The sequence below is a fragment of the Vigna angularis genome, chromosome 7 (genome assembly GCF_016808095.1).
Source record: "Vigna angularis cultivar LongXiaoDou No.4 chromosome 7, ASM1680809v1, whole genome shotgun sequence".
In the NCBI taxonomy this organism is placed as follows: domain Eukaryota; kingdom Viridiplantae; phylum Streptophyta; class Magnoliopsida; order Fabales; family Fabaceae; genus Vigna; species Vigna angularis.
The window spans coordinates 5,021,691-5,033,562 of record NC_068976.1 but is presented as its reverse complement, the minus strand read 5'-3'; the positions used below and the strand labels follow the sequence as shown (position 1 = coordinate 5,033,562).

The window sequence follows — 11,872 nt, the reverse complement described above, 5'->3', positions numbered from 1 at the left end:
CCATTTTTAAAAGTGTTTGAGTTAATGCATTAATGATGTGGCACCAGTTATGTGAAACATGTCATTATATTGATTTTGTGAATAATGACGTGTAAGGGAGTAATAGAGAATATGAACAACTTACAGGGACCATTGACTGCCCCCACACATCACCACGAGGCTTTCCAGGGTGCTTTGTCCTCACTCGCACACTTTCCGGGAAAACTTTCTAGAAGGTCACCCATCCCCAAATTACTCCAGGCTAAGCACACTTAACCATGGAGTTCTTATGAGTCAGGCTACCGAAAAGCAAATGCATTTGGTGATATGAGTAGTCAAATCAATTCCTTTAAGCTATCCTTCAACTGTATAGTCCCGTACATACACAGTCTCTAGATCCCTCTCATTCCGGTGTATGTTCGATTCATCCATGTGTCCTTTCCACTCGAAGCTGCCAGGAGCCGCTCCTTGTCTATGCCCCCTGCACCCCATGCCTCTTGCACCGGCGATCACTCCCCGCCCTCGTCTTAGTGCCCGGGTGTCACACTTCGTGTTTCGCGAGTTGGTCTTCCGTCGTTGGCAGTTGGTTGGCAAAGTGGTTTGTGGTTGTCTCATTTTGAGGTTCCTTCTTGTGTCAATGTCTTTGAATCAAGGATGTTCGTCTTGCTCAAGGGGGAGCTCTCGTGGTGGTACATCTAGAGGATTCCTTGGAAGGCAAATATGCCACTATGGGGAGGTTGCTATGTTGAGAGTGGCAAAAACAGTTCAGAATGAGGGGAAGCAATTCTAGGGCTGCCCTAATTACAAGGCTTGTTGTTTAATTTTTGTGATAAATTGTTCTGGTTATTAATGAAATGTTAATGAAGAGAATACTTTGAACAGCGGACAAGAAATGAAGAACTTAAAGGATGCAATTTCTTTAAATGGTGTATTGAAGATAATGTAAATGATGATGGCAGTACTATTGCTAGGCAAAGGAGGAAGATTAATAGCTTGGAGAAATCTGTGATGGGTTTTCAGAGAAAGGAGAAGATGTTGATTTGGATGTTATGTTTTATGGGGTTGATTAACATCATCGTTCTTTGTATTTTGTTTAAAAGTCCATGATGTGTTATAATAGTCAGTTGTTGTGAAGAGCACTTTGGCCATATTGTAATATGATGTTTTCAAATCAATGAGAAATCTGAATTTGTGCATCTGAATTTATTGTTTGAATGTACATTTTGTTTGATATATAGAAGATAAGGTAATTGAACTTTAGATTGAAATGACAGTAAAATGAGAAAGTGGTGTGTCATCCTCATTGAACGTCCAATAAATTTATGGATTGTGAATGTGCTCTAAACGAAAGCAACACCAAATCAAAAACTTTATTGTAATCACATAACATTTAAGTAAGTGACATGTAGTCCTCACTGACAAAGATCAATGTAAGTTACATTTAGTCCTCACTGTCAAAGATGAGTACTTGTAACATGAGTATACATCACAACAAAGAAAAATGTCCCTGTAATCACATGCACATGGAATGAACATCATTGATAATGACATGAAAATAATCATCCAATTTGGTATCTGATAGGTTATCGTTGAAGCTATCAAATTAATACTACTTTTCAAGGCAACTTCAGTATTGCTAAGTAGTATTCAAGAAGGTAGATAGGGCTAAAGTAACCCTGAGTCGTCTCCCAACGAACACGGAATTGCTTTTGAATATCTGACTCTTACGAATGCTATGCAATGCTTATGGATAAAAGTAATGATTGGAGAATGTTTAAAGAACAAAATAAGAAACTTAAAAACAGTTATAATGAAATAGGTTAATTCCACTGCTTTTCCAAGATAGATTCATCATCATTTATTCACGGATAATTGTTCAATTGATTATTGTTTAAGTTTCAAATTAATTAAAGAGAAAAAAAAAGAGCAAGAAAGGATTAAGGTTGCTGTGCGACGGCGGCTGTGCGTGATGACGGCGGAACGGCAGTGGCGGCTAGGGTTTGGATTAGGGTTTCTCTTTGGAGAAGATGATGCACATGTGTTAGGGCTGAGGTGGCGTGTTCTAATTGGTTCACTAGTAAGTGAAAGGATTAATGATGTGGCATCATCTGGGTGGTTCAATTTGTTAATGGTGGATTGCCACGTGGTATGATCTGGTGAAGTTTGGCTTAGGAGGGGTATGGATAAGGAAATTTAGGGGGTATATTTAGAATAGGTTTACTGTTTGGATTAATATTGGGTCTGTTTAAGAGAAGAGAGGTGTATATAGGGAAATTGGGAGGTGCAAGGGTAAAAGTTGTCTGTTTGGCCCATCTGTACATTATTTTCCAAATAAAACCTTATTTTGGGCCTTGAATTGCCATTTGGACCAATAAAACTTATATTCTCAGTTGCACAAATAAACATTAGAACATCCAAGAATAATTTATGCGCTAAAACTTACTTTTTACATCTCTTTATTTCCCAAACCCAATAATTCCAATCATCACAAATTCACTTAAAATCAACCATTTAAACACAATTATCCCATCAAAATTTTAATTTTCAAACATAAATGTGGGCATAAATATGCACTCATCAGTATCACAGTTCTGAATAATCATCCAATTCTGAAATTGGAAATCAAATGCACATCCAAAACAGAAATTGTCATTGAGAAATTGTCATAGCTTACAAAATACCCAATTGAAAATGAAGTTCAAACTACATGTCAATGTTTACAAAGCAGCCAATACTGGGTTGTACCAAACAAAAGCTAAACTTAAGCTAAACTTGTCAAAATACATCTGAGTGTTCTAAATAACTTTTAAAGTCCTGGTGTAGTTGGCTGGCTTGGTGGTTGCTGACTTGGTCCAATAGTTGGCTGGCTTTCTTGTTCCTGACTTGGTCTTATAGTTGGTTGACTTCCAGGTTGCTGACTTGGTCCTGTACGTTGTGGGCAAGTATTTCTTTTATGACCAACCTGTCTACATATGGAACATCTGTTACGAGTTCCATTTTGCTTTAGTTGTGTGTCATCCTTCTTTAGCTCCCAAGCCTATAGCCTTCTCTTCTTTTTTGGTCTACCAGGTAACACCCTTTTAGGTGGAGGCAAAACATCAGGATGAGATGTCATTTCCCATAGGTGATGACCGTTGACAGGGTATATCATTGGAATGTATGTTTCTTGGTATGTTGCCCTTCTAAACCAATTTGAGACGTAGTCTTCTCCATTGATGTTCAAAACATTCATGGCAGCTAATGCATGACAGCATGGGATTCCTGTTAAAGTCCACTTTCTACAACTGCATTCCACTTTATCTAAGTCAACCACATACTTCTCACCAAATTATTGAAGTGTGTTTGACCTCAAAAATTTTCATACCTGACCAACTGCAACCAAACAGATTAAAATTAGTATTTGAAGTCAAAATGTTAAAACATCATTATGAAGTCCAGATTCTGATGTGGTGATGTGCACATACCTAGGTATCCAAAATTTCGTCATGTGCAATTCCTTTTCAAATCTTTTTTTAACCTTTGGGCAAAGACAACCTTCAAATGTTGTTATTTTCTGTCTATTTGTTGCCCATCTCTTCATGATGTAGATACGAATGTCTTCCATCATTGTGATGATGGGCTTGCCTCTTGCATGTACTATGACACTGTTAAAAGCTTCTGACATATTATTGACTAATGTGTCACACACAGCATTACCCGTAAACCTTGAACGTGACCAATATCTAATTAAACTAACTTGAAGTCAAATATATCAGCACAGAATTTGAAATAAATTACTTATAAAAAACTGATTTGCAAACAACCAAGTTTTGAACATACCTTGGTGGAATTGCTAGCAAGTGTTTAAAGGCATCTGGATTGACATCTTTAATTTCTCTCATCACTGTCTCCCCTGCTTGAGGGTGTGTTGATGATGCTGCTTTACATAATAGACGTCTTAGAATATGACCAGGAAATTTCTTCCTAAAATTTGCATAAATGTGGCGCACACAAAATTTGTTCTCCACACCAGGTAGAAGTTCTTGTAATGTTGGCACAAGTCCCTATCAAAGTAAAAAGATGAAGCTATAGAACTTATAATACAACACATGAAGGTTTCAAAGTTATAATACAAGACATGGGCAACGTTACTCACTTTTTGTTGATCTGAAATATATGTGATTGTTGAACAAAGCTCCTGACCACCAAGATCATCAATAAGCAATTCTAAAAACCACTGCCAACTGTCCTTGTTCTCCACCTCAACAACAGCATATGCCAAAGGACACATTTGCTCATTCCCATCTCTTGCAACCGCAGTTAACAACTCACCTCCATATTTTCCTTTTAAGAAACAACCATCTACACCTATAATAGGCCTACAAGACACGAAGCTGTCCTTACAGCCCTTCAAACACACATACATTCTCTTGAAAATTCTATTGTCCTCGTTAGGTTCAACCTTAAGTTTGATAGTTGAACTAGGATTAGCCCGAAGCAACTCGTTTGCATAGTCATAGAGTCTTCTATATTGTTCTTTAAAATCAACTTCTATTTGTTTAAAAGCCATTCCTTTTGCCCTACATGTTGTAGACCGAGGAACACCAATGTTCCACTTCTTAGAAACTTTGCTTTGGAGGTTATATAGATTAATATTTGGATTCTCTTTTATACTCTTCTCTAACCTCCCACTCAACCATTTTGAAGTCATTAATCGGATGTTAAATTCCCTACTGCATGTGTGCTTGTCTATAATCTTCCTTAGCTGCCATGTATTTTCAGATGCCTTATATGCACAGTATGCATACCATGAACATTTTCCTTTTGCACTAGAACATCTCACACACACCCTTCTTTTGTCATTTTTATAAACTTTTAATTTCCTTCCATTCTCTACTCCATACGTTCTTATAGCTTTTGTAAAATCTTTTTTGTTAGGGAAATACGTACCCACTTCCCATTTATATTGTTCCATACTTTTGGGCATTGAAAAATTCTCGAAACCCCCGTAACCATCTCTATCATCATCTGTGTTGTCACTTTCAACAATGCTATTCAAACTCTCAGATTCCCAATCACTTTTGTATAAACCCCTAGGTCCACCATTTTCTACTTGGTTAATAGGTTCAAATATATCACATTCCACTTCATCTTCATCGTCATTCAAGACATCCTCTTCGGACCCATTCCAACTTGTAACATCATACTCATCAACTTATACATCAGCCTGACCCTGTCCCTCAACATCATTACCCTCTACCTCAGCCACTCCCTCTACCTGAACTTGTACATCACCCTCTACATCAGCCACTACCTCAACTTCAACTTCTACCTCACCTTCTACCACCTTATCTACATCAGCAACTGCCTCAACATGAACTTCTACCTCATCTTCTACCACCTCTTCTACATCAGCCACTGCCTCAACTTCAACTTCTACCTCATCTTCTACCACCTTATCTACATCAGTCAGTGCCTCAACTTCAACTTCTATCGCAGCTTCTACTTCTACTTTAGCCTCTACCTTAGGCTCTACATGACACACTCCCTCAACCTCTACTTCACCAACTGCTTGAACCTCTGCTTCACTCACTGCCTGAACCTCAACTTCACAAACCTCTCCCTCAACTTCCTTTTCAGCCCTCTCTATCTCAACTTCTACTTCATCAGTATGTCTCTCAATTTCTGGTTGAGAAGAGTATTCCAACTCTACAAGATACTGAGGCTCAGAGACCATGTGTACAACATAAATGTGAGCTTAACCACTCAACATAGCAATATTGACTACATGACATGCACCTTTGTCATCTGATAACAGTTCCAAACAATCTTCTAAAACAGGACCACGACCCAATGAATACCACAACTCTTTTACATTCCTATAACCCATCTCCTTAAGAATGGTTAATATTTCAAAATAACTCCAACGATTTAGATCAATTTTTAAAGTTGTGGTTTGACCATAGTGGTATCTGAATGTCCCATTATTCTCAAATTTTCTCGCATGGTGAAAGACAATTTCAACGTCTGAGTTGGCCATCTAAACTAATATAAAAAATGTTTACAGTTAATCTATGCTTAACCCAAATGTTATGTACCCAAAAAACAAGTAAAACAAAGCAAAAACAATTACAACAATAAACAAATTTTGTCCACACAACGGTAGGGGGACCACAACCACAATGTTGCAACAGTATTCATAGCACATGCGCAGATAATGGGGGACAGTAAACAGACAAAGCATACACAGGTAACACCCTTTTATGGGGGGACCACAACGACAACAACAAAAGCTAAACTCAAAAGCTACCATAAACGCACCTTGGAATCGTGCTTTTTGTAATACCCACCAACACGATTTCTGAAAATGCGAGTCCAAATCCAACGTACAATGATCTCTACACGATCTCTGTCTTCGCAATGTAGCCCAAGTGCGACAACGACTCTATCTTCTCTCGCAGAAATCCAATTGCCCTCAACTCGCATAAATGACCCCTAAATCACATTTTCCCCAAATTATAAAACCCTAACTTAATTAAAAATCATATTCTCTGTTACTCCTTTACACGTCATTATTCACAAAATCAATATACTGACATGTTTCACATAACTGGTGCCATATCATTATTGCATTAACTCCGTTTGATGATACTTAACGGAAGGGACACATTAGACGTAAATTTATCTAACTATGGACATATTCCAAACACTTTTAAAAATGGAGTCAAAATTGAGATTAGGCAACAAAAGTGGGGACCAAATAGGCTATTAAACCTAATAATAATAATAATAATAATAATAATATTATTATTATTATTATTATTATTATTATTATTATGATTAATATTAATATTATTATTTTGTTTTCATATACTCTCTTAAAACTATTTTTAAGATATATTTAAACATCTAATAACTTTAATTTACATTGTTACAAACGTTACATTTCAAAATAATACATTGATGATTAATTTTATTAATTAATTTTGCATATTAACATGTTTTATTATAATATTTAATTTACTTTTTGTTTGAATTATTATTTAAAACTCCATATATTGAAATGTTTTATCACTAAATGTTATTTGATAATTTTTATATCATATTATTTTAATATTATTATTCCAATAAGCTGTACTTAAGTAATAATATTATTTCTACATTAATTAAGTCCTGAGTTTTGTTGATTACAAAAGTAGTTTATTACTTAAATATTGCCCATGTACATCACTTATTTACTTCCTTTATATTAACTTCTAAGTTTCATAAACAGATCTTTTTATTAATAATTAATCAAACAGTAATCGCAATTCACAAAAATATTATATTTTGTAAAGCACTTTACAAATATTTTAAATATTTATTATACATTATTGTTGTGAATAATTATATTATATTATCATATAATGGTTTTTATTTTATTACTTTTTTTTCTATTTTTATTAGATTTTCATTAATAATTTATTTATTATATATTAAAAAATATCGTTAAAATATTAAGAAAATATTATTTTGATATATATATATATATATATATATATATATATATATATATATATATATATATATATATACACACGCGTATGATAGCAATAGACTAAATAATAAGTATTTGGTATAAAATTATATCTTTTATTTATTTTTATATCTTTTCAGTCTAGGTTTAAAAGAAGTGTATAAATATAGTATGTCCTCACACAAAAAATATTCACTTAATTTTCTTATATACTTCTATGTAATTTATATTGCAGTATTTCTCCTTTTGTTCTTCTCTTTTGAAAACTTCATATTTTATTTCAAAGATTTTTTTAGATTCATTCCGTATAGATTTACAGCATTTACTATCTAAAATAAAAAACAAAATCATAATAGAAACATTTTGTTTTATTATTTTTTTTTATTTTAATTTCTGTCCTTATTTGTTAAGTTTTTCTTTAAAAATAAAGTTTAGAATTCGGTATCTAATTACGAGTGTATTTTGATGACTACCGAGTAGTGAAGATATAAAAAGTCCGTGAAAAAATTGGGATTGAGTTTATTTGAGTATTTCTTACAAAAATTGGGAAAAAAAATTCCCAAATTAGCGTGAGGGTTTTCTTTTCTATTTTCAAACTACTGCCTCGTCCACTGCGCAGCCATTTCCCTCTTTGTCCGTCACCATCAATGGCGGCGCCAATGGGGAAAGACGATTTGAATTATGAGTTTGCGTGGGGCAGGAAGAGAGGCATGGGTGGAAAGAAGAAGGACGTACAGTTCTACGAGTCCTTCACCTTCGATGGTGTGCAGTACGCTCTCAACGATACCGTTTATCTCCAAAACGAAAGCTGCGACGTGCCTCACATAGGGAAGCTAATCAAGGTCTGGGAGAATCGCGACAAGTCGAGGAAAGTCAAGGTGCAGTGGTTCTTCCGCTCCCGCGAGATTCAGAAGTTCTTGGAAGGGATCCAAACCAAGGAGAACGAGTTGTTTTTGGCGTGCGGTGACGGCAAGGGCTTCGCCAATGTTAATCCTCTCGTAAGCTTTCGACTCTGAATCCTTGCCCCATCGTTTTGAATATTTCTTGGATATTCTTCTGCCGTTTATAGTATTGTTGGCTATTTCGTTGTCGTTTTCAATATTTTTATTTTTCTGAGTTTCGGATTCTAAATACTTTTGCTGTCATTTTTAGTATTGTTGGCTATATTTATGTCTATCGTTTTCAAAATTATCGGCTGTTGTTCCGTCGTTTTTGGTATAGGTGTTGCAAATATCAATCCTTTGGCAATTTTTGGATTCTGAAACTTATCTTTGTCATTTGCTTTAAGCTAATATACTGTTATTTAGTCTAACTTTTGATAAGTTTTTTCTCTTGTTGTTTTGAAGACTTTTGGCTATTTTTTTCTGCCGTTTTGAGTCCTTGTGGCTGTTTTTTTCTATCATTTAAGGTTTTGTCTATTTTTCTGACGTTTTGAGGCTTATTTGCACCAGGAAGCTATAGTTGGAAAATGCAATGTCGTTTGCATTTCTAAGAATATTGGAAATTCGCAACCAAAGGCTGATTTTGTGTTCTACCGTTTCTTTGATGTTGGACAACGCAAAGTAGTGGACCAGACGGATGACAAGATTGCTTGAACTGAAGGTATTAGGTGATCTTATTCGTTTTTATGCGATGTAAAAGATTTATCATTGTTTTAGTTTTAAGATAGCTTTTGTTTTTAAACTAATTAGCGGATTTTTCACTCTTGACGTTCCCACTGAACTTTTTGTAGCTACCCTTGTGGTTATCTAAAAACTTGGGTTTTAAGAAAAGAAAGAAAAATCACAACATTGTGATTTAAAAGATTGATCATTTTTTTTTTTGAAAAATTAGGGGATTTGTCACTCTTATATTCCCAGCTGAATTTTTTAACCCGTCTGGTTTAAGTTATTATCTAAAAAACTTCGGTTTTAAGAAAAGAAGGAAAAAATCACAAGATGGTGTGACAGCTTCTGCCTTGGTGTTTACTATCAAAGTGAAGTTATTATCTTCAATTGTGTTGTTGGAGAAAGTTGAGAAGGGAGCTTCTTTTGTTTGTTTGTTTATTTGTTTTTCTTGTGTTTTGGGTCTCCCAAGTGGTGTCCGCCTCACTTCTTTTTACTGTTTGAATCCCCACGTTTTAGCTCTAATGGTAACTTAGCCTTAGCCATTGGTTTGAAATGAGTGTGTTTAGCTGATACTTTGCTATAACTTTTGTTTTCGAAATTGAGGTTTTTGTTGTTGAATCGATTGTTTTTCTCAACTGTTGCAGTAATAAATATTTCCACCAAATGAGATAAACGACGCTTGTTGGAGCTGTGGAACTCGCTCGGTCTTGACAAGATAGAAATCATTGAAGTTAATATCTCGGGTAAATTGATTAGTTTGCCTGTAATTGAAAAGTTTGGTGACAAATATGTTGACGTACACCATACATAATGTTACAAAAAATGCTTACGAAGTGTATATGTCTGGGAGGGATGCTAAATCTACATGACAAGCCTTCTAATGAAGGGAAAATATGGTCATTCAAATATTTTTTCAGGTTGGGAAAGCTTCTTCTTCAGGGTGAATAAAGGATTTTCATATTTGTGTTGCTGTTACTGCAGTAGTTAGATTGTTAGTAATACTGCTATTGTAATTAATGTAATTAATTTATTTAGTTTTACCACATTTCTACTTTAAGTAAGTTATTGCTGCTGCTACTGATATTTAGGAGTTTGCTTTAGTTTGTACACACTAGTGGCTATGAAAAACATTTTACAGTACTAATGATATTTTTCTAAGAGTTATTTTATTTAATGTGAGAAATAAAAGGAAATGATTGTAATTTAATTTTACTATATGCAATAATCAATTAGTTTGTTGAAATGCTTAACTTAGGATTAACTTCGGTATTGAATTATCCACGATTTTGTATTGAATTTGAATTATTTTAATTTCAACTTGTATTAATTCTTAAGCCGGGGGCCACAAGGGCGAGGTTTAGAAGATTTAGGTAACTAATAATGTCACGCCTATGAGACTCAATTATTTACTACTAATAAGATAATACATATGAGATCTATATTATCCATTAGATAAAGATTGTCTAAGATGTTGACGATTTTGATATTAACTAATAGTATTATGTTTAAGAGATCAATAAGACTCATAACGTAACATGTACAACATGGACATGAACGAGTTGGTAACTAGAAAAGTTATAATTCAAAACTCGTGGTATTTGTCATTATAAAAAGAACAGAGATTATGGTCTAATATTTTAATAGAAACATTATACTATTTCTTAATGGAAATTTTTTTATGTTAATAAATATGCTAGTTAGTGAATTAATCTTTATTACTTTTACAAACCTTTTAATGTGTATTTTGTGAAACAAAAGTTCATCTTCATACATAAGAACCTTCTAATGGTTCACAACATGTGTAAGACGGTCTGAGTTAAATCGTGATGCTTAATCAAATTGTAACAAAATAAATTTTTGTTAGACATAAAATCCAATATATAAGATCTGATTTGCTTGGATTTTATTAAACACTAAAGTTAGCATCCAACACACTAAGGCTTCTGATGGAAGCATTTTCAAGGAAGTATCGGAAGATAAGAAAAATTAATAAACTTCTAAATTTACTGAAGAACTAAGATTTTCGTCTTCTAAAGAAAGTTATCCGGAGAGAATAAGGAAAATGTTACTCCCATTTATGACCCAAAAGAGAACAAGAAGACAAGCTTATAAGCAAATCAATTCTCATTAATTCAAATGTGAATGCTACAAGAGCACAAGAGGTCATATTTATAGATGCACAAGACCTCGCTGTTACATTCAAAGGAATGTAGGACTCAAACAATCAAAAGATGGGCCGAAACATGAAGCATTTTGACTCACACCTCCCTTGCATGGAGTGCCTCATTTTAGCCAAAATTAGGTTGATTCCATATGATGTGGGATTCCTATGCATCCTCTCTTTACATTTCACCTTGTAGTTCCAATCATTTCATCATGTACCTTTAAAAAATTTTAAAATCCCAAAACGGTCTTCTATAATTCAAAAAACTCTACATCTCACTTTTTGTACGGATTTTAAAATCTGATGAATGTTTTTTTTTTTCGAATTTCGAAATCTAACGAAGAATTTTTTATTTTCTTTATCGGATTTCAAAATTCGATAAAGCTTTTGAAAAATTATTTATCGAATTTTGAAATTCAATGAAGAAAATTTTTTTCATCGAATTTTGAAATTCGATAAAAAATATCATTTTTAAGGTTATTTTTGAAAATTAGAGGTGTAGAATGAAATATTTGGAAGTGGAAGTACATTAAGTAATGTTTGGAGGTATTCGGCCATTTTGCATGACCCAAAAGAAGCCCAATTAGGAACCAATAGAGACCCACACGTGCCTCTACAAAATTCGAC

The 11,872-nt window shown here is 34.1% G+C and overlaps 2 protein-coding genes across 2 annotated transcripts; one reads left to right on the top strand and one right to left on the bottom strand.

Moving 5' to 3' along the window:
• Positions 1-2,785: 2,785 nt before the first annotated feature.
• On the bottom strand, positions 2,786-5,695 carry LOC108336910 (uncharacterized). Its single transcript, XM_017573354.2, has 7 exons — positions 5,191-5,695; positions 4,115-5,133; positions 3,799-4,022; positions 3,444-3,683; positions 3,344-3,351; positions 3,046-3,240; positions 2,786-2,904 (listed from the first exon to the last, which is right to left on the bottom strand). Exons 1-7 carry the CDS (start codon positions 5,693-5,695, stop codon positions 2,786-2,788), a joined length of 2,310 nt encoding a protein of 769 aa, XP_017428843.2.
• Positions 5,696-7,999: 2,304 nt separating this feature from the next.
• LOC108337561 (protein ANTI-SILENCING 1) lies at positions 8,000-10,121 on the top strand. Its single transcript, XM_017574117.2, has 3 exons — positions 8,000-8,472; positions 8,926-9,076; positions 9,726-10,121. Exons 1-2 carry the CDS (start codon positions 8,122-8,124, stop codon positions 9,067-9,069), a joined length of 495 nt encoding a protein of 164 aa, XP_017429606.1. The 5' UTR covers positions 8,000-8,121; the 3' UTR covers positions 9,070-9,076; positions 9,726-10,121.
• Positions 10,122-11,872: the final 1,751 nt, after the last annotated feature.